General features: G+C 38.6%; 1 protein-coding gene across 2 annotated transcripts; it reads right to left on the bottom strand.

The window, feature by feature from the left end:
• Nucleotides 1-1134: 1134 nt before the first annotated feature.
• eno1b (enolase 1b, (alpha)) lies at nt 1135-8394 on the bottom strand. 2 transcript variants are annotated; one of them, XM_082532445.1, is made up of 12 exons: nt 8292-8394; nt 6612-6706; nt 6339-6434; nt 5731-5789; nt 5556-5625; nt 4558-4691; nt 4210-4432; nt 3863-4060; nt 3223-3424; nt 2538-2646; nt 2169-2227; nt 1135-1388 (listed from the first exon to the last, which is right to left on the bottom strand). In XM_082532445.1, exons 2-12 carry the CDS (start codon nt 6694-6696, stop codon nt 1319-1321), a joined length of 1305 nt encoding a protein of 434 aa, XP_082388571.1. In that variant the 5' UTR covers nt 6697-6706; nt 8292-8394; the 3' UTR covers nt 1135-1318. The 2 variants fall into 2 exon arrangements, with proteins under 2 accessions (XP_082388571.1, XP_082388570.1); XM_082532444.1 differs by lacking the exon at nt 8292-8394 and adding an exon at nt 6836-6960.
• Between the last annotated feature and the right edge of the window lie 5833 nt (nt 8395-14227).

The following is a 14227-nucleotide window of genomic DNA, read 5'->3' as shown; positions in this document are numbered from 1 at the left end:
GTGACAGTGTCCGTAAACTCGTCCAAGCTGTTAGAAGCAGCCTTCATTGTGTCCCAGTCTGTAGACTCCAAACACGTGCGAAGCTTCTCCACAGCCTCGTTGCTCCAGTTTTTTGGTCCTCACGACAGGTTTGGAGAGCTTCACCTTCTGTCTGTACGCGGGGATTAGGTGGATCATGACGTGGTCAGAAAGTCCGAGTGAAGCGCGGGGCACCGCACGATAGGCCCCGCTGATCGTGCTGTAGCAGTGGTCTAATGTCCTCTCCTCTCTGGTTGGGCATTTAATATACTGCTTGTATTTGGGAAGCTCATGGCTCAGATTGGCTTTGTTAAAGTCCCCAAGAGCAATAATGAGAGAGTCCGGGAATGTCCGCTCCATGTGCAGTATCTGCTCCGCGAGTGCGCACTGAGCTGCCTGCGCATCCGCATCTGGCGGGATGTTATCATTGGAGGTGAGCGAGTTACAATAATCTAATCTGGAGGTCACAAAGGCATGGATACGTTTTTCAAGGTCTTTGTACGGTATTAAACGTTTGACCTTTGAAATTTGGCGCAATTGGAAGAAGCCAGATTTAACCACAGAGGAAACCTGTTTATCCAGCTTAAATGAACTATCCAGGCAAACACAGATTACTTACAGTGTCTGTAAGAAAGCAAGCAAAGGGACCAAATCGGGCAGCTAGCTGATCTCGTGGACTGTGACTATCAAACACCATAATCTCAGTTTTCTTCTCATTTAAAATGAGAGAATTGGCAGACAGCCACTCTGTGACCTCTTTCAAGCAGTCAGACAAACGATTCAATGAAGCTGGCAGGTCAAAAGATAATTGGAAATAGATTTGAATGTTGTCAGCAGGCCCCCTTATTTAGAGGTAGAGTCATCTCATTTTCCAAATAGCTTCATTGTCTTTAATTTAACTGCTGACCCCCCCCCCCAAAAAAAAAACAAAAAAAAAAACTGTGTACAAGCCAAACATCTGGAAAGATACTATGAAGATCACATTGTTTAGACATCTTAAAAATTGTATCAGAGTAAAATATGTAACATATGCACAATAAAAAGAAATAATCACAATGTATTGTGTCAACTCCAACAGATTTCAATAATTATTTTACTCCACAAAAAGAGAGAAACTTAAGATGGAAGAAAACTTTATTGTAGCGTCAGAGTTCAAGTAGTTTCAGGTAGTTCTCTATTCAGTATTACAGCAGGTTTTATGCGAGTAGTTCTACATTTATCCTTATTGCCGAAATGTATTTTCATTTATTAGCAAACAAGTTACTGTGCATTTGTGTGCATGCACATATTTGTAAAGTCTTCACTCCATCACTGGTTTTCTGAAGTTTTTTCCAGCAAAGCGAGCCTTGTCTCCCAAATCCTCTTCAATTCTGTAGTGAGAGAGATTCAAAATTAGTTCTGCTCTTTAATTTAGTAAGAGGTCTTTTCATCACACTTAACATTTGATACAAAATTTACTTTCAATTAACTTTTAAATTTACTGTTGCCATCTTGACTGCAAAAAGCCGTTGTGATGACGATGGGTGGGTCTCACTTTTAAGCTGCATGCTCATTGGCCAGTGAGTGTGCTGGTTCATATCACAAATAACGACCCAAGACAAGTGACTGAATGCATAAACTCAGCAGAAAGATGTTTATAGAGGTCAAAACACTGACTTCTGTAAACACACTAAAGCCATTTTCCCATAGACTTCTATAGGAGCAGAAATATTTTTTGCAACCACAACTAGCGCCACCTGCTGGCCTTAAGATAGAATCCAGGCTTAACCTCCTAGGACCCACATATGTGGACATCATATTTTGGGTTTTCTAGACCAAAATACTACATTTTGCTCTACAAGGGCCTGAAATCCACTTACAAGGACATTATACTGCCACTGTTCTATCAAAATTTAAAGCAAATGTCCTCATATGTGGATCTCATTTTTCTCAGAAACAAAAATCAGGTAAAAACAAATGAAAAACAAACACATAATCCTTTGTTTTTACATTAATCAGGTCCCAAACAACTCAAATAGCAAAAAGGAATTAAAAATGCATGCCATGAAAGAGTTCGGGTCTCAGGAGGTTAAAGCACTTGTTCATGTTTTACACTTTTTATGCTCATTTCAGAGAAGCATGATAAAACTTGTGAGTTGAGTAAAGCTCACCTGAGAATCTGGTTGTATTTGGCCAAACGCTCAGAGCGGCAAGGAGCTCCGGTCTTGATCTGAGTGTGTCAAAGCATTGTTTATTTTAGCATTTATAATACATGTGTTCAAGTTGTATTATTATAATTAGGATAGACTTTCATTTATATACTGCTTTTCTACTCTTCTCAAAGTGCTTTAAAGTCAGATTTAACCATACATTCATACAGTGCTTTTTTCTATACACTGCAAGCACATCATCTATCTAAAATCCACATCCAGTTTAGGAACACTAATCCCCTTCTCACAGATACAATAAGGCATTTGGATTCTAGACAAACAAGTTTCATTTTATGTTCTAAAAAGTCAAACCTTTACATCAAGTATTACCTGTCCGGTGCATAAGCCGACCACCAAATCTGCAATGAAGGCGTCTTCAGTTTCACCAGAGCGATGGCTCACCATCACACCCCAGCCGTTCTGCTGGGCCATCTTACACCTGCGGAGAGCAACGAGATTTTCCTTAAATTCTACATGGATGATGCAATTCCAACAATTCATGATTCTTTTCTCACTCTTTTCACTTTCTTCTTCCCTCCTCTCTTCTTTGCATTTTAAGGTCTACCAATGACGTTATCATTCGATTGCTCTGGTTAGCATTAGCTTGTAGCATCATCAGCACTGTCACCAGATTAAAGCTTAGTTGGGATATTTGGGCAAGACTTTTAGGGTTTCCATGAAAGGAAACATGTTGGGAAGATTTGATTACACTTACAGTACTTACAGTTACTTATAGTAACCAAGGGCATAAACACATGTATGCTGAAGAGAGAGAGAAACCCATAGAACCAGGTCACGAAAGCCTGTCCTACTTAAACAAAGAAATTATTTTCTATACTTTGCTGTACCGACAAAGTGATCATGATACGTATTTCACGCAAAATGAAGCGAAAAGTTTTTTGTAAAATAACATATAAAGCTGTCCTCAACTCAAGTAACATTACAGTCACGTCACCCACACCTTAAAATCTAATACTTATATAAACATTTGTATGAGTTTCAAAGGTTCACTTACGCCCTCATGGATTCTGTAACTGTGCCAATCTGATTGACTTTAAGCAGCAGACAGTTGCAGGCCTTCTCCTCCACAGCCTTGCTGATGCGATTAGGGTTAGTCACAGTCAGATCATCGCCAACAACCTGGATGTCTGTGCTGCCAGTGAAGTTGGTCCAGGCTGCCCAGTCATCCTGGTCAAATGGATCCTCAATGGACACCACTGGAAGGACAGTTAAACAACATTACTATGACTTGTGATACTTTAAAACCTAATAAGTCCAAGACTTATTAAAAGAAGTCCTACAAGACAAGAAACACCAACAACACAATCTGATTGTTGCACTTCTGCAATTACATTCAATAGAGGAATATTGGAAATGTAGCTTTAAGTTATTAAGTTAATTGATTTTATTGGAATTTTTAAGTAGTAATAAAGAGGCCAACGTCCAGCAACCATTGCTGCTGTATACAAATGGCACATTCAGTCAATGCAAATGTATCAAATCCACATTTAACTGATCATTAGGAAAAAAAACTAATTATTTGAGTTCATCTGAAAACTGTTGTGCTAATTATAGAAGCAAAAACTTTGCTTACTTTAAAATGACTACTTACAACTCGGATTATTTGCAAAAAACAGACAGTTTCGGGATTTTACCTGGATAATCCTTCACGAAGCTCATGTAGAGATCAGCCAACTCGTCGGGTGTGATGTAACGACTCGGGTCATCAGGTGACTTGAAATCCAGGTCATATTTTCCATCCCTGTAGAATTCAGATGCTGCTACATCCATGCCAATCACAACCTCATCTGTGTACCCTGCTTTAGCAATGGCCTCCTTCAGCAACTCCAGAGCTGCAAGGTTAAACATCACATATGAACAAACATGTTCATTATTTGTTACTGAAGGAATATTCTCGTATAACTTGTGTGTAACTTCTTTTACACGACATTATATATTTAATAAGACACAACAGAAATACATCCTTAGCACAAATGTTTACCTTCCTGATTTTCCAGAATATTTGGAGCAAAGCCACCTTCGTCACCCACATTAGTGGCATCCTGGCCATATTTCGTCTTGATGACACTCTTGAGATTGTGGTAAACCTCGGCTCCAATGCGCATGGCTTCTTTGAAGGTGCTAGCCCCGATGGGCAGGATCATGAACTCCTGCATGGCAAGCTTGTTGCCTGCATGAGAGCCGCCGTTGATCACATTGAAGGCCTGATGAATGCAGAGAATGGAAAAATAAGGCATGTTAGAATTATAATAAGAGGTTTACTGAAAGGTCAACTGAATGAAGACAGGCCAGCAAATTTATGCGTGCCATCAGATAAGCAAAGTCTCACCGGCACAGGCAAGATGACCTCTGGGTTTTCTGCGAGGTCAGCAATATGGCGATACAAGGGGACTTCTTTCTCTGCTGCACCAGCTTTGCAAACAGCCAGAGACACACCTAGGATGGCGTTTGCTCCAAACTTGGCTGTTAGTTGTAAATGAACAAAAAAACAAAAACAAAAAAAAACATAATGTATATAATTATTTTAAATGTAATAATATTGCATTAGTAATAAATAAAAAAAATCAGGTTGAACCACCTTGATTCGTCTCACATTGAAATAAATGGATCTAATTTGACTGTAAACGCTTAATGACAATCATCTTTAAAGGTGCAATATATATAACATACTCAGTTTTTTTTGTAATTGTTGCTGGGTTCACACCCCGAGTTCCTTTCCCTAGCCCCTAGGACTGCAGGATGCCAGTAGCCAGAGCAGAGGACATCATAAGATGGGTATACTACATTTTAATAAGTGTTGCGGAGCATCTGGTGACATCGGGAGAAGGATGATTTCCAGTTTCTGTGTCGCAGCTATAACACGATGCATGAGGGGAAGAATAAACCTACCATTACTGAATTTTCCTCAGTGGGGGACAATAAAGGATATTTCCATTCTATTCTATGCTCGCTACATAATCCTCCTATCCAGTGGTCATTTGCAAAGGTCTTAAACCGCTGTTGCATTAACCTTTTATGGGCACCTTTCTTTAAACTCGACTGATAACAGGTTAAAATAAAAGGTTCTTTTTAATGTAATTTTGGACTGAGGGGACAAAGACTGCACATTCACTCACTACTCCATCTTAAACACAGCATTTGAAAACCTTTTAGTGTAACTAGAAGAAAACAAAACTGTTCTCATTGGAACAGTTTTGCAATTCTGCTGATTAGATGCTTCATTTGTTTAACATCACCATTAAAGGTATGAGAAATCTGTCATCAAGCAGACATTTATGAAGACTATGCTGTAGTGTACATAATAGTACAGATGCTTCTGTCACTTACATTTGTTCTCTGTGCCATCCAGGTCAATCATCATCTGGTCAATTCTCTCTTGCTCAACCACAGACACATCCTGAGCAGACAGTAAGCTTCACATTAGCATTTCATCATCGATGGAAACCCTTCCAAAGGTTACTTAGCATACATATTAGAAAATGCAGACACTAAATGATCTTACTTGGCCAACAAGTGCAGGAGCAATGGTTGAATTAATGTGCTCTACAGCCTGTGAGACTCCTGTGAAGGACACATTAGAGATTATTTTATCAAAATATTATGGGCAACCCTTGCAATCTCAATATTAAAGCCATAGATTTAGCAGAACGTGCAACTTTTGATTCTAAAATTCATACTTTGACACAAAGAAAGAGATGTTTGCGTAATTAACTCTGTTATTTCCCCATAGTCAGTGTTTTAGCAGCTATTTTAAAATCAACATGCAAATCATCAATACTGAAATGACAGCATGCTTTACAGACAGCCCACCATGCACACTGATCGACTATTAGATGGACACATTTTTATTTTAAATTAGAAGGACAGGCAATGGAAACTCACTAACCCTTTCATATCTGGCAAAGAGAACAAGAGAGAGAGAATGGTGAGTTGTGATAACTCATAGAAAGACAAAAAAGAAATACAAAAAAGAAGTCAATATTTAAAGTATTTTTCTTAAAAAATGAATTATACTTTAAGTAATAAAGCTTCTTTATTAAAAACCAAAAAAAAAAACCCAAACATGTTTCAACAATTTCATGAAATTAAATAAAGGAAATATGTACAAACCTTTCCCAAGGTAGCGAGACTTGTCGTTGTCCCTGAGCTCCAAGGCTTCATAGATTCCTGTAGATGCCCCGCTTGGTACAGCGGCCCTAAACAAGCCTGGGAAAGGTACATGCAAACGGAAGCATGACAGAAGAATAAAAAATGTCTAAATAATAATAAAACAAACAAAACAAAACGTGCATAGATAACCACATCATAAGGACAATTTAGGTAATGAACACTATTTTAACTACAAAAAACAAAAACTGGCCCAGAAGGCACATTTAGGCCTACCCTTGTCAGTGTAAAGGTCAACCTCTACCGTGGGGTTTCCACGAGAGTCGAAGATCTCTCTGGCGTGGATCTTAACGATGGACATGGTGCAGGACCTTGAGAAGAAACAGAGCTGCACTTGTTAATATCGGACAAAAAATTAAAGCTGTTGTAAATGTAATAAACATACAACAAAAAATAATATATACGTTTCTATTTGAATTATTAAAACGTGTCTCCCGTACCTCTTTCACTCTCTCCCCTCTGCGAAGCTCTCAAACAAAAATATCCTGACCTAGCTGCAAGCTTAAAAGCGCCAACATGCATGCTAGTATCCTAATTGGATTAGGCCTCCTCATCTGATTAATCACATGGCAGCTGGAAATGGTTGCGTCTGTCACAGCAAGGTTGAGCTTGAGTTACAGTTTGTTTGTGTTGATGCAGAAAAACGTGAGGGACTTCAAGGTTTTCATGAAGAGTAACAATGCTATCGTGATTACACTGACTCCTTTTTTGTGCCAATACTACCCACATAGACGTGTTCAGTAATCTTTTCCATTTGCTTAACAGATAAATAAGCCAAAACATAATGAGGATTACTAGAAACTCAGTAAAGAAAAACAACAACAAAACATTAGAGAAACAGCAATTTCTGTTTTAGCTCCCCAATATTATCCAATTCTCTTAGTAGGAACAGAAGCGGCAACTCTGAGAAGTCCTCCGTTCTTGCTGTCTGTGCCTTAGGATAACAGGGTATCTATGCCCACTGATCTGCCACTGCCAGTTATTCCTGATGAGATGGGTTTTTAAGTTGTTTTTTGTGGACTCATCTTCAAATAGCAATATCTAGAGACACACTTAAATCTTTGTAAGTCAAATATCTGCCGCAATGTCTTCAGGAATATGCAATTTCAAAAGTGTAGCAGAATTTCAAAATCATGCTCTGAGGCTTGAAAATTCATTCATTGAAGCATAAAGCATCGATCTAAAGGCTTATCCAGCAGGGTCTGATAAAGACTTCATAATGGATTTGCATTATCTGATTTGCTTAATAAACTGCTCCATGACCTGGATGACTGAGAACCTCTGCAGACTTCATGAAAAATAATGAAGAATAAAGGTGGTCATACCAAATATTGACTTTCAAGCTCATTAGAATTGCACAAAGCCGTTTTTACCTTATGTACCGTGTGTCCAAGCATGCTCCAAATAAATCACTGCAACCATTTTATAGAGAAATATTTTTTAAAAAGCTATAAACACTATATTTGATCTTTTTTGGCAAAGAATATTGATATTTAATTAGCATGAATATATAAATCTTTTACATTTTAACATCTTTTCTTACATGACTTCTATTAATGCAAAATATAATGATTGTAAAGGGACACATACTCAAGGAAATCTGAGGTTAAGCTTAAAAGTTGGCATTGTGGAATTAAAAACTGAGCAAGTAAAGGTGGTTGAATGGGAAGATACAAACCCTCAGTTAAAGATAAACACATAAATGTAAACTAAACGCAGAGTGTATGAATGACTTTTTTTTTTTTAATATACGGACCTCGATCGTAGCAGCAGCGCTGCTGATGGGGATGGTTGACAAATATCAGCTAGCTAAACTTTACAGAGAAAACGAACTATTAAACAAAACCTACCAAAACGGCCAATTACATTAATTAACCGTGGCCCAGAAATAATTACCTTGACAACAGATGCAGAAAACTTTGAGTCTGTGGGAGAGCAAGAGAAAAACTACCGGGTACAGTGGGAGCGAGAAGAGACGAAGAAGAAGAATAGCGCCTATGTGCGTGCTGCTGCCCCTACAGTTTCCAATGTGAACTACAACCCCATCAGCTTCTACAGTAGCCTGTGTAAATCTTGTAGGTAAAAATGTCTGTGTTGCAGACTTTTAACAGGAACCATTCTATCTATCTGGACTGAAAATCAGTTGCAACAAGTTTTATGGAGCAATGAATCCAAATTTGAAATTTTCAGTCTAAATTGTTGTCAAATTGTTATCATTGTTGTTGTTTTTAAATGTAATTTCTGGTTAAAGAAGTCAATTCATCATTTGTTATGGTAAGCAATATAATAGATCTGTAAATTTTAAACAACATAATTCCATAATTTAAGTGCCATTTCTTGCATTTGCGCCACCCGACTTTTGGATACAAACGCATACAAACTGCTTGTATCAGTGTGTCTGAATGGGTGAATGAGGCGTATTGTTTGAGTTCTCTATCAGGGTAGAAAAGTTCTATATAAGAACCAGTCCATTTACCATTTACTGTTTACATATAGTTGCAATTTAAACAGGCTTTTATGTATTTTAAAAAAATACATGTTTCTTTAAAATGTTACAAAATGATGTGATCTAAAAAATATTATTATCACACTTATCGATGAGTGACAAAATAAAGGAAAAATCTTAACCTTTGACCCTAAAAAAGGGATGTGGCAGTTTGTTCATGCAGTAGGACACATTTTTCTGGGATGCTTGGGTCCAGTTCTCTGCTTTGACAGAAGAGTAACTGCAAATCAAAACAAGATTCTGAGAGTAAGCTGCTTTATCCTGTCATGTAATGAATCTACCCTGATGGGAGTGGCCTTTTTGTGCAAAGCTGTTATGCACTCATCTGTATTTCATACGATCCCACTTAGTGATCTGTTTTTGTTGTTATTTCAGACTCTCCCCAAATCTGATCAAATGACGGGTTACTTATTCGTTCATCTTCTTTTGTGTAATGACACTTTTGCGCATCATGCCCTTGATGCCGCACCCTCAGGCTTTCATATCAAGTTTCATTTAAGCACTTTTGGCTCTGCTGTTCTTACCTAGCACTCATAATCTTGTGATCGGAAAACATAACATGTGGGATCTTACACTAGTAAATCTGTCATGTTTCCTGTTCCCTTTTTGACAAAACAATCTGCATTTTCTTTATAAGATTTCACAATACTTGATAATGGCAGTCAGTTTTTTGTTTTTAAAGACGGACAGGAAACGCTGGCAAAGACAGCAGAGGAATGGCATGTGGCAAAGGCCCAGCTGGCTGGCTGGCTGGCTGGGACTTGAACTGGGGTCTTAGCTGCTTTTGCATCCTAATCCAGTTAGACTCTAGGTTTCCCCTAGCAGCTTTTCTTTTTGTACATCTACAGTGGGGCAAAAAAGTATTTAGTCAGCCACCGATTGTGCAAGTTCCCCCACTTAAAATGATGACAGAGGTCAGTAATTTGCACCAGAGGTACATTTCAACTGTGAGAGACAGAATGTGAAAAAAAATCCATGAATCCACATGGTAGGATTTGTAAAGAATTTATTCGTAAATCAGGGTGGAAAATAAGTATTTGGTCAATAACAAAAATACAACTCAATACTTTGTAACATAACCTTTGTTGGCAATAACAGAGGTCAAACGTTTACTATAGGTCTTTACCAGGTTTGCACACACAGTAGCTGGTATTTTGGCCCATTCCTCCATGCAGATCTTCTCGAGAGCAGTGATGTTTTGGGGCTGTCGCCGAGCAACACAGACTTTCAACTCCCGCCACAGATTTTCTATGGGGTTGAGGTCTGGAGACTGGCTAGGCCACTCCAGGACTTTCAAATGCTTCTTACGGAGCCACTCCTTTGTTGCCCGGGCGGTGTGTTTTGGATCATTGTCATGTTGGAAGACCCAGCCTCGTTTCATCTTCAAAGTTCTCACTGATGGAAGGAGGTTTTGGCTCAAAATCTCACGATACATGGCCCAGTTCATTCTGTCCTTAACACGGATCAGTCGTCCTGTCCCCTTGGCAGAAAAACAGCCCCATAGCATGATGTTTCCACCCCCATGCTTCACAGTAGGTATGGTGTTCTTGGGATGCAACTCCGTATTCTTCTTCCTCCAAACACGACGAGTTGAGTTTATACCAAAAAGTTCTACTTTGGTTTCATCTGACCACATGACATTCTCCCAATCCTCTGCTGTATCATCCATGTGCTCTCTGGCAAACTTCAGACGGGCCTGGACATGCACTGGCTTCAGCAGCGGAACACGTCTGGCACTGCGGGATTTGATTCCCTGCCGTTGTAGTGTGTTACTGATGGTGACCTTTGTTACTTTGGTCCCAGCTCTCTGCAGGTCATTCACCAGGTCCCCCCGTGTGGTTCTGGGATCTTTGCTCACCGTTCTCATGATCATTTTGACCCCACGGGATGAGATCTTGTGTGGAGCCCCAGATCGAGGGAGATTATCAGTGGTCTTGTATGTCTTCCATTTTCTGATGATTGCTCCCACAGTTGATTTTTTCACACCAAGCTGCTTGCCTATTGTAGATTCACTCTTCCCAGTCTGGTGCAGGTCTACAATACTTTTCCTGGTGTCCTTCGAAAGCTCTTTGGTCTTGGCCATGGCGGAGTTTGGAGTCTGACTGTTTGAGGCTGTGGACAGGTGTCTTTTATACAGATGATGAGTTCAAACAGGTGCCATTCATACAGGTAACGAGTGGGGGACAGAAAAGCTTCTTACAGAAGACGTTACAGGTCTGTGAGAGCCAGAGATTTTCCTTGTTTGAGGTGACCAAATACTTATTTTCCACCCTAATTTACGAATAAATTCTTTACAAATCCTATCATGTGGATTCATGGATTTTTTTTTCACATTCTGTCTCTCACAGTTGAAGTGTACATCTGGTGCAAATTACTGACCTCTGTCATCATTTTAAGTGGGGGAACTTGCACAATCGGTGGCTGACTAAATACTTTTTTGCCCCACTGTAAATTGACCCTGCCTTCTGAGATTTTTAAATCTATCCCAGCTTCTTCTTCTTCTTTATTGCACCATCACCAGCAAACAAGAACAACCGTATGCTACATTTGAAAAAATGAAATGTGGAATGACGAATATCATCTTTATCAGCTGGTAATCTTAATCTTTCTTGTGCCAGTATGTTTCTAGTATGTTTTTTAAATGCTTTCTCAGTGATTTAAAAGGAATATATATATATATATATATATATATATATATATATATATATATATATATATATATATATATATATATATATATATATATATATATGTATATGTATATATATATATATTACAAAATGTAATAAGTGATTTAACACAAAAAAAACCCCAAACGTTTATACTTTTAGTCCTTACTGTAGAGCATCGTATTTTTATATTTGTTCATTATATTGTCTCCACCATCCTTGTTTGGATCAGGGTGGCATGGTGTGTGATATATCACGTGGTCAGTGAGGCACTTTCTTTTGCAGACAGAATTACTGAGGATGCTTAAGGTCTCTATCCACTTTGATACCTCAAGACACATGGCAGCCAGGGACAGTAGCCTTTGTCTTCAACTTTTTCTGTCTTCAACCTTCTTATATATATTCTTTGGGTTTTTAGCCTTTATTGCAACAGGATAGCTGTTGGAAGAAATTCCAGGGGTGCCTCATACTGGGTGCTGGTTTACTCAACCCAGTGAGCTAAACCAGCATTCAGTCTTTTGGCTTTATTTCTTCTTCTTTTTTTAAACCCTTATAGTAAGTTGCAGATCACAATGTTCCTTTTACAATATAATAAAACTGAGAATTACTGGTGTTTTATACAATATACCCTTACATTCCAGGTTTCAATCCAAGATAACAAGTGTCACTGTTCTGGTGCAGAAGAAAGTGCTTGCATAAAGTCTTGACACAACCCCAGCAACATCTTTTGGATAAACTGGAACACCAGCATGCTCCTAAACATCAGTATTCAACCTCATACTCCTTGTTTGGCTGCATGTCAGCAAATCCTTGCAGCCAAATTCCCAAGTCTTGTAGAAAGCCCCCCAGATAAGTGTAGGCTGAGGGAGGAAGATACTGCAGCCCATAGGTCTGTGATCAGTCAGTCAGAATTTTGGTATTTAATGTTGAACTTGAGTAACTAACATCAGTGTTAACCAGAGATGGGCAGTTACTGTAATCTGATTACTTTTTTCAAGTAACAAGTAAAGTAAGGGATTACTATTGCAAAAAATGGTAATTAGATTACCGTTACTTTCCCGTAGGAACGCTGCGTTACTGCGTTACTAAAACCGTGATTTTTTTGCCAGAATGTCTCATGACAGTGACATAAGCAAGTGCGACATTTGTGACAACAGCTGTGTGCAGATCAACAATGGATAATATATCGAGTGCAGGAGAGAGTATGAGCGTGCAGCGTTTAAAGCGTGGAAGTACTGGCCTTACTTTGAGTTTGATTCCATAAAAAGTGACAAAAACATTAGCGTCCGTTGTGCGTGGGAAGAAAACTTCTTTTTACAACGAAAAAAAACCCCTAAACAAGCTCCGAGTGCGCAACGACGTAACGGGAAATTCACAGAGAAACTTGCACACCTCCACCTACCCCACTCCTGCTTTACAGGTGAAAATAGAGCAACAGGACCGCTAGTCTTTGATTTTATTTATTTTCTGCTGTGTTTTACTTGCATCTCTTTGAAAGAGTGTAAACACAAAAAATAATTTATTTTATGTGCTGGAATGTGCAGAAAATAGGTTTAAATGTTAAACTAATTTCTTCCAGTCAGAGAATGTTGCATATAATTTAATTTTTGGTTGATGCATAAAGTTAAAAGATTAAAACTGATAAAACAAGTTTAAAAAAAAAACCTTTTCCATTTGATTACATTTTGTATGATGGATTATGCAGAAAAAGTAGAATTGGGCTGAAAGATCTATCACTTTATCACCTATTCAGGTTGTAAATCGTGTTTTTAAAAAGTAACTAAGTAACTAAGTAATTAATTACTTTTGAAAATAAGTAATCAGTAAAGTAACGGGATTACTTTTTTGGGGAAGTAATCTAATTACTGAATACTTTTTCGAGTAACTTGACCAACACTGGTGTTAACTCACAGCTCTGTCAATATGGACCTCCGTTAACATGCATAGGCTTTCATAGAGGAAGTATGGGGAATGGTTTTTGTATTGTGTGCTGTGCAGTTAATTTTGCAATTGACAACTACAGCGAACCTCAGGTGTAAAACTTAGCAACAGAAGGAAACCTTTAATATTTCAGGGGAAAAAAACCCAGACAAAACTGAAACACAATCACACGTTTTTTCATAAAATGTTTAAATGAAGCTGTAAGTGAATTTAATCACATACACTACATGGACAAAAATGGAAACCCATGCCATGAAGGTCCCGGTGCACAGTTTTTGTGCTGATGTTAATGCTGTAGGAAGTTTCAAGCACGGCTGTTATTGTGTCAGCAGACCGATGACAACTTTTCAATTCAATTCAATTCAATTTTATTTCTATAGCGCCAAATCACAACAACAGTCGCCTCAAGGCACTTTATATTGTATTGTATATGGTAAACCCTACAATAATACATACAGAGAAAAGCCCAACAATCATATGACCCCCTATGAGCAAGCACTTTGGCGACAGTGGGAAGGAAAAACTCCCTTTTAACAGGAAGAAACCTCCGGCAGAACCAGGCTCAGGGAGGGGCGGGGCCATCTGCTGGGACCGGTTGGGGTGAGAGAAGGAAGACAGGATAAAGACATGCTGTGGAAGAGAGACAGAGATTAATAACAAGTATGATTCAGCAGAGAGGTCTATTAACACATGTTTAGTCAGAAAGGTGACTGAAG

This window comes from Aulonocara stuartgranti (assembly GCF_965226115.1).
Source record: "Aulonocara stuartgranti genome assembly, chromosome: 5".
Taxonomy (NCBI): Eukaryota; Metazoa; Chordata; class Actinopteri; order Cichliformes; family Cichlidae; genus Aulonocara; species Aulonocara stuartgranti.
Note: the sequence above shows the minus strand (reverse complement) of the source record. Positions and strands in the feature narration are given on the sequence as shown.

Bases quoted from the DNA above. Each gene is read 5' to 3' on its own strand.
- eno1b (XM_082532445.1), bottom strand. From the start codon at position 6,696: ATGTCCATCGTTAAGATCCACGCCAGAGAGATCTTCGACTCTCGTGGA. The intron at 3,425-3,862 runs GTAAAATCCCGA...CTGTCCTTCCAG, and splicing joins CTTCGTGAAGGATTATCCAG to TGGTGTCCATTGAGGATCCA. The intron at 2,647-3,222 runs GTAAGTGAACCT...TGCTCTCCGCAG, and splicing joins GTTACAGAATCCATGAGGGC to GTGTAAGATGGCCCAGCAGA.